General features: G+C 31.3%; 1 protein-coding gene across 8 annotated transcripts; it reads left to right on the forward strand.

The window, feature by feature from the left end:
* The first annotated feature begins 331 nt into the window (after positions 1–331).
* LOC109812829 (uncharacterized) lies at positions 332–7,005 on the forward strand. 8 transcript variants are annotated; one of them, XM_029274281.2, is made up of 5 exons: positions 332–490; positions 2,672–2,759; positions 3,623–3,769; positions 4,292–4,649; positions 6,027–7,005. In XM_029274281.2, the coding sequence occupies exons 3-5, from the start codon at positions 3,701–3,703 to the stop codon at positions 6,743–6,745; spliced, it is 1,146 nt and encodes a 381-aa protein (XP_029130114.1). In that variant the 5' UTR covers positions 332–490; positions 2,672–2,759; positions 3,623–3,700; the 3' UTR covers positions 6,746–7,005. The 8 variants fall into 8 exon arrangements, with proteins under 8 accessions (XP_029130114.1, XP_029130113.1, XP_082933604.1 ...); XM_029274280.2 differs by having other exon boundaries at positions 2,729–2,759; XM_083077478.1 differs by lacking the exon at positions 3,623–3,769.
* The last annotated feature ends 6,748 nt before the right edge of the window (positions 7,006–13,753 follow it).

The raw sequence follows: 13,753 nt of genomic DNA on the forward strand, positions 1-13,753 counted from the left end.
ATAAACCTCTAGTATAACCTTGTGAATGTGAGCCATAAATTCCTTTTATTGGATGGAACTTTTTAATGTGATAATTTATGTATCAAAGAGTCTATTTTTCGAATAGTGAGTCGTAAGATTATTAAAACATGTAGTCAATGATCTATAAGTCTAGTAATATGAAATGCATTGTTATAATAGTATAATATTAAATTTATACTAAATATTCTGGTATTATAATTATTTCACATTAAAATTTATAATAATTTTTCTATTAGAATTATTTTATATTAAAATTTATATCGAAGTTAAAAGTAAATACTGAGAGGCTGCTGTGGCTTAAGATTAGGGTTGTTGCTGTCATTTATTGAATTAGCGGTACACTGCCCGTTCAAACCATTTTCAGAGAGTTTGGTTGCCAAACACACCGCTCGAGGTGTGGCGGCCCTTGAAGGGGCGTTAGGGTGTTGCAACTCCTTCTGGGCTTCACCAAATTGCTTGAGCAAGAATGGTACGATTCTTCTCTAAGTTGCGATTCACACTGCGATTATTCAACCACCAAAACGATTCGTAATCGTATGTTTTGTATCGTGCTAAGACATTTATCCATATGTTATTCTAGATTGCACTGGAATAAAATTGTGATTCAACCGGTCTATTTTTAGCATGTTCCAGTTGTGCACTTAATAATTAATACCAAGTTATTGCCAAATGTCATGAATATTTGAACTTAATGTGGCTTGAACTTGAACTTGGAATTAATTACTATTTATTTGCTAATATGAAAATTCTCAGACATTATATGATGGAAAGACTTCTTCAATGAATCTAACTTGAGCCTTTCAATGCAATTTGTATGGTCATATTGATCCTTAATGGCATGGGCAAGTATTATCATTTGAAAGATCCAGAAGTCTTACTGTTGTGTGGTTTTCCTCTGATGAGATCCCACTCGTAAACTGCATATCCACATTTTATGGGATATCTCTGGAAATGTTTCCTTTTGCTGTTGGTCTTAGTTTCTATCTTATCTTAGTGTGTTAATTTTTATTTGAAATTCAATTTTCATATTGGAATACAATACGGAGATCTTTGTTGAGAGAGATGAGATTGCAGATTGATATGCTTTAGGAGATAAAAACATGTTGTATGCATGTATGTTGTCGTGGGTAAGTTTCCAACTTATCCATTATTTGGTGCTTTCTTCATTTTGTAAGTGGCTTATAGGATAGGCTTTACTCTTGGAAATTGACAGTATCCAGAATTATTTCATAAAACTTATTTAGTTAGGTACACATCAAACAATCAAACTTTTTGTTCAAGACTTAGTAATTGTGTTGTGTCATGTTTTCTTTAATGTGACATGAGATCCTCTTGTTTATCCAAGTGTGTGGCGAACAAAATCTTCAATGTTTGACAGTGTAGAGGAAGTTTGTGTAAAGGGAAATTATGTTTTGTTAATAATGGGCTGGCCCACAGAGTGAGTTAGGGTGAGCTTATTTATAAACAGTGTCAGATTAACATTTTTTTAAAGTGAGTTGGCACATGGGCTGACTCTAGCTCACTTGGCCTATGAGCTGAAAAAATCATTAAAATTAAGGTCCCTTTTCCCAAGCTATTTTAGTCGGGTGTATTTATCCCAGGAAATGAGTTCTTATGCATTCATGTCTCTCGTATTGAGGAAGACTCATGAACCTAAATGCTTTATATTAATGGGGGCTAAGAACCAATGTAAAAGTTTAGAAAAGCATGGTTAAATTTTGCAGTAGTTTAAAATAAAGTGATAAGAGATACCTTCCAAATTTATGGGCAGGTTAAGACTTGATGACAAGGACAAACCAGTTATCATGTTATAGAGAAGAGTTGGGCCCAGGGAAAGGGAGTTAGGCTGGGGCATAAGAAGGTCTGGTGGATATATGAATATGAGTTGCATGTACTAGCTGACTTTGTGTCAAGAGGGAGTTCAAAATATATATCATGACATTCAATTATGGCTAAGATGCTTTGATGCTTAAAAGTTAGGATAGTAGTTGAGATATTATTTTCTTTCTCTTTGTTTTGGAGCTATTTTGCATAAGAATATAAAAAATAAAAGCAAATGAGTGATAAAAATTAGGATATTACTTAGATTGGCTCTATCCATTTAAAACGTCATTCAAAACCATTGTTGTGCTTCTGAATATATATATATAATAAAAATAAGAAATATTATAAATTGTTAATGGTTTTTATTTATTAGGCTGAGCCATATAATGTAACAGAGATTCTTCAAGAAGGAGGCAATTTGCATGGAAACTCCCAGCACCAGCACCACTCCACAAGAGTTGTGCGATCCACCAATTGCTTGGGTAGCCGCAACCTAGACAGATGAAAAACCATGAAATCACAAGAAACTTAGAGAGCAAACATTGATATTAAATAAAAGAAAAACTAATTCTCATCTAAACTTAAGTTGTCATGTAAAGACTCAACTTATGGGTTCAGTGTGGCATTTGGATGTTCCTTTGGGTCTAGTGCTAATTTGCTATATTTATTGCTTTGCTCCTTTATTGTTTGGTACTTTGGTTTGATATGTCAATATGCCTTCCTTTATTTAAGCTTATATGTCTTCAACTTTTGACTATTTATTACTCATACAATGACACTTTTATTCATTACTTGATGCTAATTGGCAAGATATCTTTATATTTAGGCAACTAAAAAGGAGAATGAAAGCAAGCTAACTATGAGCTCATTTCTTGTGCATCAGGTGCTTTTGATCCCTCTGTTTGTGTCTGCTGGTGAGTATGATGCTTCACTTTATTTCTTTGTAAGCTTTAGCCTTTAGCTGACTAAATTCAAATCAAATTAAATAGAATGAGATCTACATATGGAAGCTGGATTTATTTTATAAATAATATTTTTACCGGTATATTTTTTAGAACATTGGAAATGAAAATCTTGACTATGAATATTAAAGTTTGATTGAGTTTGAAAATTTTCAATTTACATTAGGTGGTTGACACGGAGTTATGGGTGCGAAACTCATGAAATATGTCTGTTTTTTATTAGTTAAAGTATTAAATTTGACTTCATACATGAAATAAATCCTTCTATTTATCATTTCTTTTATGTTTTTTTAGATAAGAATTTCTTTTTTGTTTAAATTATGAACTTGTCCAACTGAATTAAAACCTCAACTTTATCCTTAAAATAGTAATAAAGTGAAAATTAATGTTTTGGGATGATGTAGGGAGAGTGTGTCTTAATTTGGCACTTTTCTTTATGTTTGGATAAAAACAAAGGTCACCGACTTCTTCACTAAGAGACATTAAAACAATATACTTTCAAACACATTTTTCTAAGCACTATTATTTGAAATTTATTATAAATTACACATTTGGGTATGGTCCATTCATTATTTAATGAGCTCCCACTCATGAATGTCATTTTTAATAAATTTTAACCAACAGTAAAGAGTAATTTAGAATGAATGTGTTGTTATTACTTATCACTTTTCCTTTCATAATGTTTACATGATATTTGTAACTACTTGATGCATTAAATTTCATCCATGTTTAAATAATTTTTTATTTATTTGTTAACAGCTCAGAGAAAAATATAAACAATGCATTTCACTTTAGTTTCTTTTTCTTTTTGCAAGAGCTCAAAACATATTATGCTTGGCCCTAAACACTAAATCGAATCCTAAAGCCCACACATCAAACTAACATTGTGGACAATGCCGATACCCTTGGAAGTGGTTCACATTTTTCACAGCAGAAGAGGGAGAGAAAGTCTTTTGTTTTGGGTGAGGGTGTGGTTCCTCGACGAAATTTTATTTTTCTTGGACCCTCCTTTTGATTTTCCCCGGAAGAATTTTATGATCAAGATCAACTACAAAGTTTGTCATAAAAATCTATGCTTCTCTTTTCTGTTGTGCATTTTGAATATCCAGCAACTTCCGTTCCATTCAATTTGGTTGGGTGCTGTACTACAAATTGATTTGTCTTATGTTTCTTCTAACATACTCATGTTCTATGTTAGCTTAAGTTATTTTGGGTTTCCGGTTTTATTCGATAACAGTGGTGACTTAGGACATGTAAAAGATAATTATTGAAAAATTTTGAGTAAGTATCAAATGAGATTGAATACCCAATCACTAATTCTATAAATTTATTTATGCAAAATGTTATGTCATTTTCTCATTTATATTTTTCATTCGAGATTTCTTATTATTTACCTATGGGGTGTTAATGATTTACATTTGTGTTAAGCTTGACCCAATCCAAGGAAGTTTGGTGACATTCAAGCTTTGTTTTGTGATGCAAAGTTGCTGGTAAGCTATCTAGGGAATCATTTGGCTAGCATGGACATAGCACATTGCTATTTAAAGGGAAATGCTGATGCTGTGGAGTTTTGTCCACATGATTCCTACCATAATGTTTTAGCGGTGTCTACTTACACATTACAAGAAGGTTGTCAGCCCAGTCGTCATGGAAGCATTTCACTCTTCAATGTTGACGTGGACATGGGCCACCTTGACATGGTTTTTAGTGAGGAAACCTCTGGGATTTTTGACATAAAGTGGAATCCACCTGGAGGGCATGTGAGTCCTTTTCTAGCTCAAGCAGATGCTGATGGATACTTGAGAATTAAAATGCTGCAGGGTTGCTGTAATGGAGTCGAAGGTATGGATTTAGCCCTTGATTCGTTTCTATGAAACTATTTTTCAGTATGAAAAATGTACTCAATAACATTTACAGCTTTATTAACATAAAAGCTTGTCAAACTTGGGAATCTAAGGAAACTTGTGAAGCTTCCATAAACTTGACTTATAGGCTCAATTTTGTTAATGCATAAGAATTTTCCTAACAAACAAATATTTGGAAAATTATGATAATATCCGTACAAAAGGTAAAATTACCTATAACAAGTCATAGTAGAGACACATAGACTTGGACTTGCATGCATGTACTCGAGTTGAATTATCATTTGTTTGGCTCCAAAGCTAACAGTCCATCCATGTTATTATTAAAACGTCAGAAAGTATAGTTATGTGGTTTTGCTACATGGTATGTTGGAAGGATATTGTGGTGTTTGTGTTGCAAGTTTTCCTTATGAAAGCACAACTCTTCAGTCCTTATTGGCTGTGAAAATCTCTCTATATCTCACACTTCCTTGCTGCTTTTTATGGGTTGACTTGACAACTTTGGATTAATGTGATGTGTGGTTCACAACGGATGCTGAATTCATAGGGTCATTACAATAGAAGAATGACAAGTTGACAACACTAAGCTTGATAACAACAAAACTCCATGCTACAACCAAGCTTCAATTGGTTAACACAACAAACAATGGTGAGGGTTTGAGCCTAGTAAAATGTTGCGTTTTCTTTGGCTTCATAAATAGCACATACATAGGCAAGCATAAACACTCGCTGTGGGTCAAAAATTCCATTTGATTTCAAACTCGCTAACTCTTATTGACTTGTGTTTATGTCAATTTGCACGACTTTACCAATTATACCTAAGTTTATCTCGAAAGAGACTATGACAGTGAATTGGTTGCCTGTACTTAAAATTGTAAACCGTTTGAATTTATAGTATGACTCAACAGTTTGATAACAATTTAACACATGTAGTCAAAACAGTGATACTTATATATGACATTCCTTCTATCAGGTTTGGTTCCCATCTATGACTATGTTGGGGATTATAATCTGTTTCTATTTTGATTACCGGCTCTTTTTAAATGGAAGGTTTATTCCTTATGTACTCTGCAATACTACTTACACCAATTATTTGACCTTATAACAAGTTTCTTTACCTTAATAATTTTGTTAGCAGCTATTGTTTTTCATTATAGCAATAAGATATGGTGTCTTTACATGGAAATTGCGAAGGAGTTGTCATAGATTGGCAGCATGCTGGATATGCTTTTCATTTATTGATAAACTCATTCACAACATCTAAATTATCTTATTTTGAAATTTGTATTTTGGTCAAGAGATGTGCTCTCATTCTTTTGCTCACTTGTATTAAGCTTTGCTATTGACTCTATGCCAGGGGTTAATCTAAAGGAGATTACAAATGAAAAAATCAGTAACAATATGTGCTTGTACCTGGATTGGCATCCTTCAGCCACATCCATCACAGTAGGGCTTTCTGATGGCTCTGTGTCTATTGTTTCTCTTCTTGAATCAAAGCTGGAAATTCAAGTAGAGTGGAAGGCACACGATTTTGAACTTTGGACTACCTCCTTTGACATCCACCAACCAAATTTGGTATATACTGGCTCTGATGATTGTAAGTTTAGTTGTTGGGATTTGCGAGATAGACCTCCCAATGTGGTATTTCAGAGCTCTAAAGTCCACAAAATGGGTGTTTGTTGCATTGAGAAGAGTCCACATGACCCAAATATCTTGTTAACCGGAAGCTATGATGAACTCCTAAGGGTATGGGATTTAAGGTCAATCTCGAAACCTGTTAATAAGACTTCAATTAATTTAGGTGGAGGAGTTTGGAGAGTTAAGCACCATCCCTTCATTCCAGGCCTGGTCTTGGCTGCTTGTATGCACAATGGTTTTGCTGTTGTCGCCATTAAAGGCGACAAAGCCGAAGTATTGGAAACTTACAAGAAGCATGATTCTCTTGCCTATGGAGCAGACTGGCAGAAAGGAGATGCAAATCACATTGATGGGAAAACCAAACCACTTGTGGCCACTTGCTCATTCTATGATAAACTTGTCCGGGTGTGGAGGCCAGGTAATGATATTGTCTTGTAAATTGATAGCCTAGTTGGAAATGTAATGCATAGCTCTTATTTTTTTATGGATCATGGTTGCATTATATGATCCTTTCACTTGCAATTAATCGTTTATAGTCACTCATTCACAGCTTGAAGGATGAGCTAACTTGTCACTCTTTCATTACGGTAGTTGATTGATCTTGATTTAATGGTTACAGACAGAAAAAGAAAAGTAGAACAACCTATTTAACTACAAGTTTATATTTACACATTATGTTTTTGTTGTTAGTATACAAATTTTTGTACTATAGTTAAGGAGTATATCGCGAGAATTTTTTTTATTACTATGGAAAATAAGAGCAATAAATATAAATTATTAGTTCATATTGGAATGGTTGTACATGTTTTTATTATACTTTATAAAATTATAAGTATGTATTTAATACTTCTAATTGAACATTGTTGGACAAACATCTTGGTTATATTTTTTTTTAAAAATCGTTAATTCAAATATACACGAACTTTTTTTTATTTAATAATTAAATATTTTATTTAAATAGTCATTGTGCTATACAGCAAGGTATTGCATGGTTAGTAGATAGTTTTGTCTCTTAAGTATGTGATTAGGAATTTGATATCTATTGATATGTATGAAAAAAAAAATTATTCGGAGAGGTCAACTTATTAAATGAATTTTAGTATCTCAAGGGATAAGTCTTTAACTTTTAACTAGGAGATACTTTGGATTAGGTTATTTATTTATTTATTTTAAATATTTTGTTCAGGTAAATTAATTTAAAAAATTTTAATTTCAAATTCTTAATTTGGATAGGTTAATATAATGTTCAATATATGTGAAATTTATTTTAAATATATTTTTTGAAATTTTAAATTTTAATATTAAATTTTACTGAAAATAAACATTACTCAATTTTAAATATTTGTAACTAAAAGTATAAATATACATTGGTATCTAATTTAAATATTCAAGATGAGATAAATGGAGTTTAAAAACAATGAAGTTAAGAGTGCAAAAAAAAAAAGTTTAAAAACTAATATAGATAAACAGAAGAAAAAAAAAATCAACGAACAGTTATTAGAGAGAGATATAGATTTTGTTGTTTTTTTTTCTTCATATATATTATTTACACAATATTCTAAAGGTGAACCAAGGACTAATCATTGTAAGCGAAGTAAATTTCATTGACAAATCTTATAAATTCTTTTAAGTAAATACAGCAGTCCTTAGTATAAAGATTAAATTTATTTAAAATTAATCGTGTTACTCAATGGAATAATGATTCGATAAAAATAGTTATATAAGATTAATTTAGTTAAGAGAAATTTATTTTAATGATAACAAAAGTACATAAAAATGTTTATATATATATATTAAATATTTTTAATTTAAAAGTAAAATAATATTTTGAAAATAATTAACAAGTATTTTATTTTATAATTGATTAAATAAAATTTAATTATTAAATACAAAAGAAAATATTTTAAAAAAATTCAATATCAGTATTAAATAGTATTTTTATAATATAAAAAATAATTTATATAAATAGAAATCAATAAAGTCAATATATATTAAGAAGAAATTCATAAATAATACAAAATTATTTAATAAATATTTTTGCAACTAAGAATTGAAAAGCATAATTGTAAATTGAAAAAAATGAAAAAAAATGAAAAAAAAGTTAAATTTAACTATTTTATTTAAATAATATAAAAATAAATAAATAATATTAAATTATAAATATTATAAAATATAAAATTTTATTTAAATGTATTATTTACTCATTTTATTTATGTTGTTTTATTTTATGTAATCAATACATTTGAAAGATGATATGCAATACTTAATTGTATATAACATTAATTAAATAAATTTAAGTACTAATAACAAAATATAAGTATTTTTAATTCTATATTATTATTCGATGATATTTAGAAAATAAAAAATAATTTAGTAAACAATTTATACCTTATTTTAAATATACCCTTAAAATAATTATTACCTTTTTTTATATAAAAAATGTATATCATCTAATTAATTACTCCTTCCATTCTTTTTTTTTAAAGTGTCGGTTATTTATTTATTTATTTATTATTTATATATCATTTTCAAACTTTAAAATAATGTTAATTACTCTTTTATAAATCAATTATACTCTTCTCATGAAATTGGAATTAAAAGAAATAATATATATTTATTATAAAATATAAATAAAAAGGAGGTATATAACATCCCCTTTTTTTTTATTGGATTTTTGACCTGAATCAATGAATTTGAGTGATTGATACTCTATGAATGTTGTATGAATAATATATCATGTCTTTACTGAATGTTGGAGTGAAAGAGACAAATTGGTGGATGTAGATGGGTTTTGAAGGCCTTATATCCCGAAGCTCATGATTCTATGAAGTATAGAATTTGTGACAACATCGGGTACACATTCATGGTGTCGGCCGTAATAAATGCAATTTTCTACGTTGAGAGTGAGGAGAGTCATGTAGGACGCAAGCATGCTAGATATGTCTCTAAATTCTTTGTGTTGAATGAGAGGGTGTCTTGCTTAGTGCCATGTTGATGACACCTTTGAGAAGGGATGACTTTGGGCGTGACTTGCATCATGCTGGACAATTTTGTTCGAGAGGGATCTCTAACTCCTTAACACTAAGCATGAGAGTAATCACATCGGGTGCAAGCATTACCATGTTGGGAATTTGCCAAAGAAATCCATGATTTCTTTGCATTGGAAGTGAGTTCTATCTCGCTAGGCACCACACCATTACTAGCTAATTAATGTTAGAATTTAAAGAAAAGAATAAGAGAATTAGTAATTGCGATTAATCAAGTGAAGCAAAAATATGAGAAGAGATTAAAAGTAAGTGAGGTAAAGCATATGATAATGATGAATGTTATGATGTGTGATGATGTTATTGTGATGATGGATAGTGATAATTGATATATAAGATGATGTTGATGATAATAATTGGTGATGGTGCTTATGAGATGTATAAGTTCAAGCTACAACTGATAACACTACACTAAAATTAATTTTTTGTGGCAATTAATTTATTATTTAGCGGTCATATAAATGACTATTATTTTTTTTTACCAGCATTTAAATAAAGGTTGGTATATCCAGTGTTGCTAATACTATTACCGACATTTATATAAAATGCTGGTAAAGATCTACTAAATTGTCAGAAAAATTATTTTTTTTAGTGGCAATTCTAATAGCCATTTTAAAGGCTGTTAAAAGTTATTTTTTTTTCAATTTTCTCCTTTACTTTAAATAATTTATTCCTATAATTTCCTTTTCTAAATTCATAACTTATATACTTTTTTTTTATCTCTACTCGATATGAGATTTGTAAGATGAAAGTTGTCGTTTTTTTATATATATTTTAATTTATTTTTTTTAATTGTCTTGACTCTTGTCTCTTAAGAAATGTGATTTATAAGGTGAAAGTTGCTCTCTAATTATTTTACAACACTATTGAATTTGGTAATAATGGGTGATTTGATACCAATTTAGAATAGTGAATTAGGAGTCAACCCTATAGAATGAACCTGTAAGGTGATAATTATTACTCACTTATATACTATTTAATTATCTTATCTCTAATCGATGTGGGACTTAAGTTTTTTTTAATAACTAATTGTCGCTAATAGTAAATTTTAGTGTAATATAAATACATTTTTAGTGGCTATTATATATTAGCCATTAATATTTTTATATATGGCGGCAATTAAATTATTGTCATTAAATAATTATCGTTAATAACAAATTTTGTTGTAGTGTAATGATGAAATCCAAGCAAGGCTTGGTATTTTGTGAAAAATTTTAGACTTTGCATTGGTTTGTGTATAGAGTCCATGCATTACATACTTTCTTTGGTGAGGTTGTGTGAATCTATGTAGGAGTCATCTACCTAGACCTTGGAGTGTTATGTAGGGAGCCTCTAATGGTGGTGTGAGATAACCAAGGCCAAGTATAACATTTCAACTAGATTCTAGTAGACATCCCTTGGTTGAGAGTGGATTAAAAAGGTCTTCCAATGTGTGATGATCTTGTCCATGACTCCTAGGTTGCCTTGTATTGGTGATGATAAAATTGGTATCACATGCATGTAGAGTTAAAAGCATGCATCGCACAAGTTTGTGTTTTATATGGAAGCTTAATTATATTGAATGTATCAATGTTGAGGAGATGAATACATTTTGGATGTTATATATATATATATATATATATCATGCATGAGATATATTTTCGCTCCTTGCTTTTGTGTTGTATTTTTTGGGCTTATTGTCATTTACAGGAGTAGATCAAGTACATGAAGATGAGTAGGATGGAGGAGAAGCCTAAGCCTCATGCTTCATTTGCCTTTTTGGTTTTTTGCTCTGATAGTGTGAAATTAGGGCATTGAGAGTTTTATGGTTTCTTAGTTATAATTTAAGTCATTTTACACATGATGATTTATATTTTTCTTTCAGAAGTTTTGTATAAAAGGTGTCTTATTTTTGGACTTTTGATGTTATTTAATTATCTTTTATGAAGTGGCTTTGTTTCAACTGTTATGAACCCTTTAATTATGAAGTCATATTTATATATTTTATAATATCTTAAATTAATTTTCTATTTATTTTAAAAGTCTTTATTTATAATGTTTTGAGATAGAAGGGTGTCACATTTTGTGATATTAGAGCAAGTTGGTTTATTCGATCAATGTGTTTTGTGTGCTCATTATGTTTCTTTGTGTACTTTGAGCTTACAATGATGTTTGTGTTGTTTTTAACCTTGTGTACTTTTTTGTGAATTGGAAAAGTTATGGTAGGAAGGAAAGATGGCGTGTTAGTTGATTCCCCATAGGCAATAGCTAAAGTGTTGGGGAACACAAATGTTGTTGGGACTATAATTGGTTGCCTAGGTTTCAACAGAATGATTTGCCTACCTTTAGAGGTGGATATGATCTATATGGAGCTATAGAGTAGATCTTTGAGGTGGAGAAGATCTTTCAAGCTATAGAGTGCCTCAATGCTCAAAAGGTATCGTTTGATGTCTTCAAGTTATATGGAGATGCTGGATTTTGGTGGTAGAACACTTTGCAAAGGATGATGGAAGAAAGAGCTTTAATTAACTAGGATAACTTCAAAGGATTTTCCTAGAAAATTACTTCCCTCAAGATGTGAAGTATAAGGAGGAGATAAAGTTATTGAATAGTGGTGAAGTGCATCGCCAAGTTTAAGGAGTTGGTGCATTTTTGTTACCACTACAACGATGTAGACAATGAGCAACCCAAATGCATAAAGTTTGTTAATGTACTATAAACAGAGATGAAGCAAGCCGTCAATTATCAAGAAATTTACCAGTTCCATATATTGGTAAATAGATGTTGCATATATGACGAGGATGGCAGGGCGTATTTAGCACAATACTAAAGTGTGAGGGACAGTGATGGAGCATAGGAGGTATGATTCCTCCAGTAGGAGTAAGCCATACTCAACACCTATAAGTCAATCCTAGTCGAGGAGTTAGCCATCATCCATGAGCCAGTCATGTGGTGGTAGTGTGGGATTTGCTATTATAGGCTAGTTGAAGTACTTCAAGTGATGGTAACCTACTTCCCAAGGATCCTTTTGGAAGAGATAAGTCCAAAACAAATGAAGGTTAAGAGTCTATGATGGAGGACCATCCTTGAAGGCCATAGGACCTTTGACAAGGTCTATGGTTAGGAGGCTAGAGTAAACTACTAGAAAAGATGTGTTTCTTAGACCTTTTCTTATCATGAGCATAGAGTATGTATTTCCCTCCTAGTTGCTTTGTCCTCTATTGTATATACTTTATGTAGTTTATTTTCCATTCCCTTGTATGCAGTAGTTAGATATATAGGTTGTTTTTACTATTATATTTATGGGTGTATGTTTCCTTGTTTCTAGGTCATGCCTTTAGGACTTGAGACATGTTCCTTATTGAAATGTATTCCTTTGACCTTATATTCATGGTCACCATTTTTAGTTTTTTTTTTTAGTTTAGTAGTTGGAGTGGAAATAGTTATTCAAGTGGTGTGGCAATAATCATTCTAGATTGTGTGGAAGTTATAAAGGCATGAAAATAGCAAAAAGTGATATTGGACTTATTTTTTCTTCTCTTGGCCCAAGGAATTGATTTGGCTTGGTTTAACTTTCATTTGGTTAAACCAAAGTAAACCAATTCCTTGGTTTTTGGTTTGGCTATGACTAGCCAAGGACACCTTGGCCGCCCACCTTGGTTAGTTTCCACCCTTGGGACTACTCCTCCAACCACTTATAGTCAAGAAGACACTTGGCACTTGCTTATTGGCTATTTTAGATCTTGTTGTCTCCTACATGTCTCAAACATGTCTCTTAGAGTTTGTTTGTCTCTTTGAAATTCTTTATTTTCTCTTATTCTTTCTTGAGTGTGGTGAGAAATTGGAGAGACTTATCACTCTTCAAGAGTATGGCATCACCTAAGAGAGTTCCTATCTTATTTTGTGTGTTAGAAATGACTTTTCACATCAATGATATGCATTGAAAAAGCTTGAAGGATTCCAAAGAGTGAAATATTCGTCCAAGAAGCTTGAAGGAGAAGCTACATCAATCTAGTATCTCTTAAGGTTTCCATCTTCAAGTGTGGTCATCTAGGCAACAAGATGTTTGCTTGTTTAGGGTGAGGGTTAACTTGCCACAACTATCAAGGGAAGAGGCATTTCACAAAGGATTGTCCCAACCCTATGAGGGAGTTAGTGAGTGCTAGTAAGAGTGACATCCAAGCCAATAAATCGAAGGCTTCTTAGAAAGTTTTTTCTTTGAGGTGTGTTGAAGTCTCATAGTCACATGACATGATCGAAGGTGTGTGTCTCATTGATGGGGTCCCTTTGGTTGTCTTATTCGATTTTGTTGTAACTCATTCCTTTATATCACATGTTGTGTGTCTAAATTAAAGTTTTTTATGTTTGCTTTAAAGTGAGAACTTGTAGTGGAGACACCAACTAGTAGGCCAGTTTCTACTTC

The sequence above is a fragment of the Cajanus cajan genome, chromosome 1 (assembly GCF_000230855.2).
Source record: "Cajanus cajan strain Asha chromosome 1, NIPB_CcT2T_4, whole genome shotgun sequence".
NCBI classification, from domain to species: Eukaryota; Viridiplantae; Streptophyta; class Magnoliopsida; order Fabales; family Fabaceae; genus Cajanus; species Cajanus cajan.

Excerpts from the sequence above, each read along its gene's own strand:
- LOC109812829 (XM_029274281.2), top strand. The coding sequence starts at position 3,701 with ATGCCGATACCCTTGGAAGTGGTTCACATTTTTCACAGCAGAAGAGGG. Across the intron at positions 3,770-4,291 it reads GAGAAAGTCTTTTGTTTTGG|TTGCTGGTAAGCTATCTAGG; the intron begins GTGAGGGTGTGG and ends TGTGATGCAAAG. Across the intron at positions 4,650-6,026 it reads TTGCTGTAATGGAGTCGAAG|GGGTTAATCTAAAGGAGATT; the intron begins GTATGGATTTAG and ends ACTCTATGCCAG.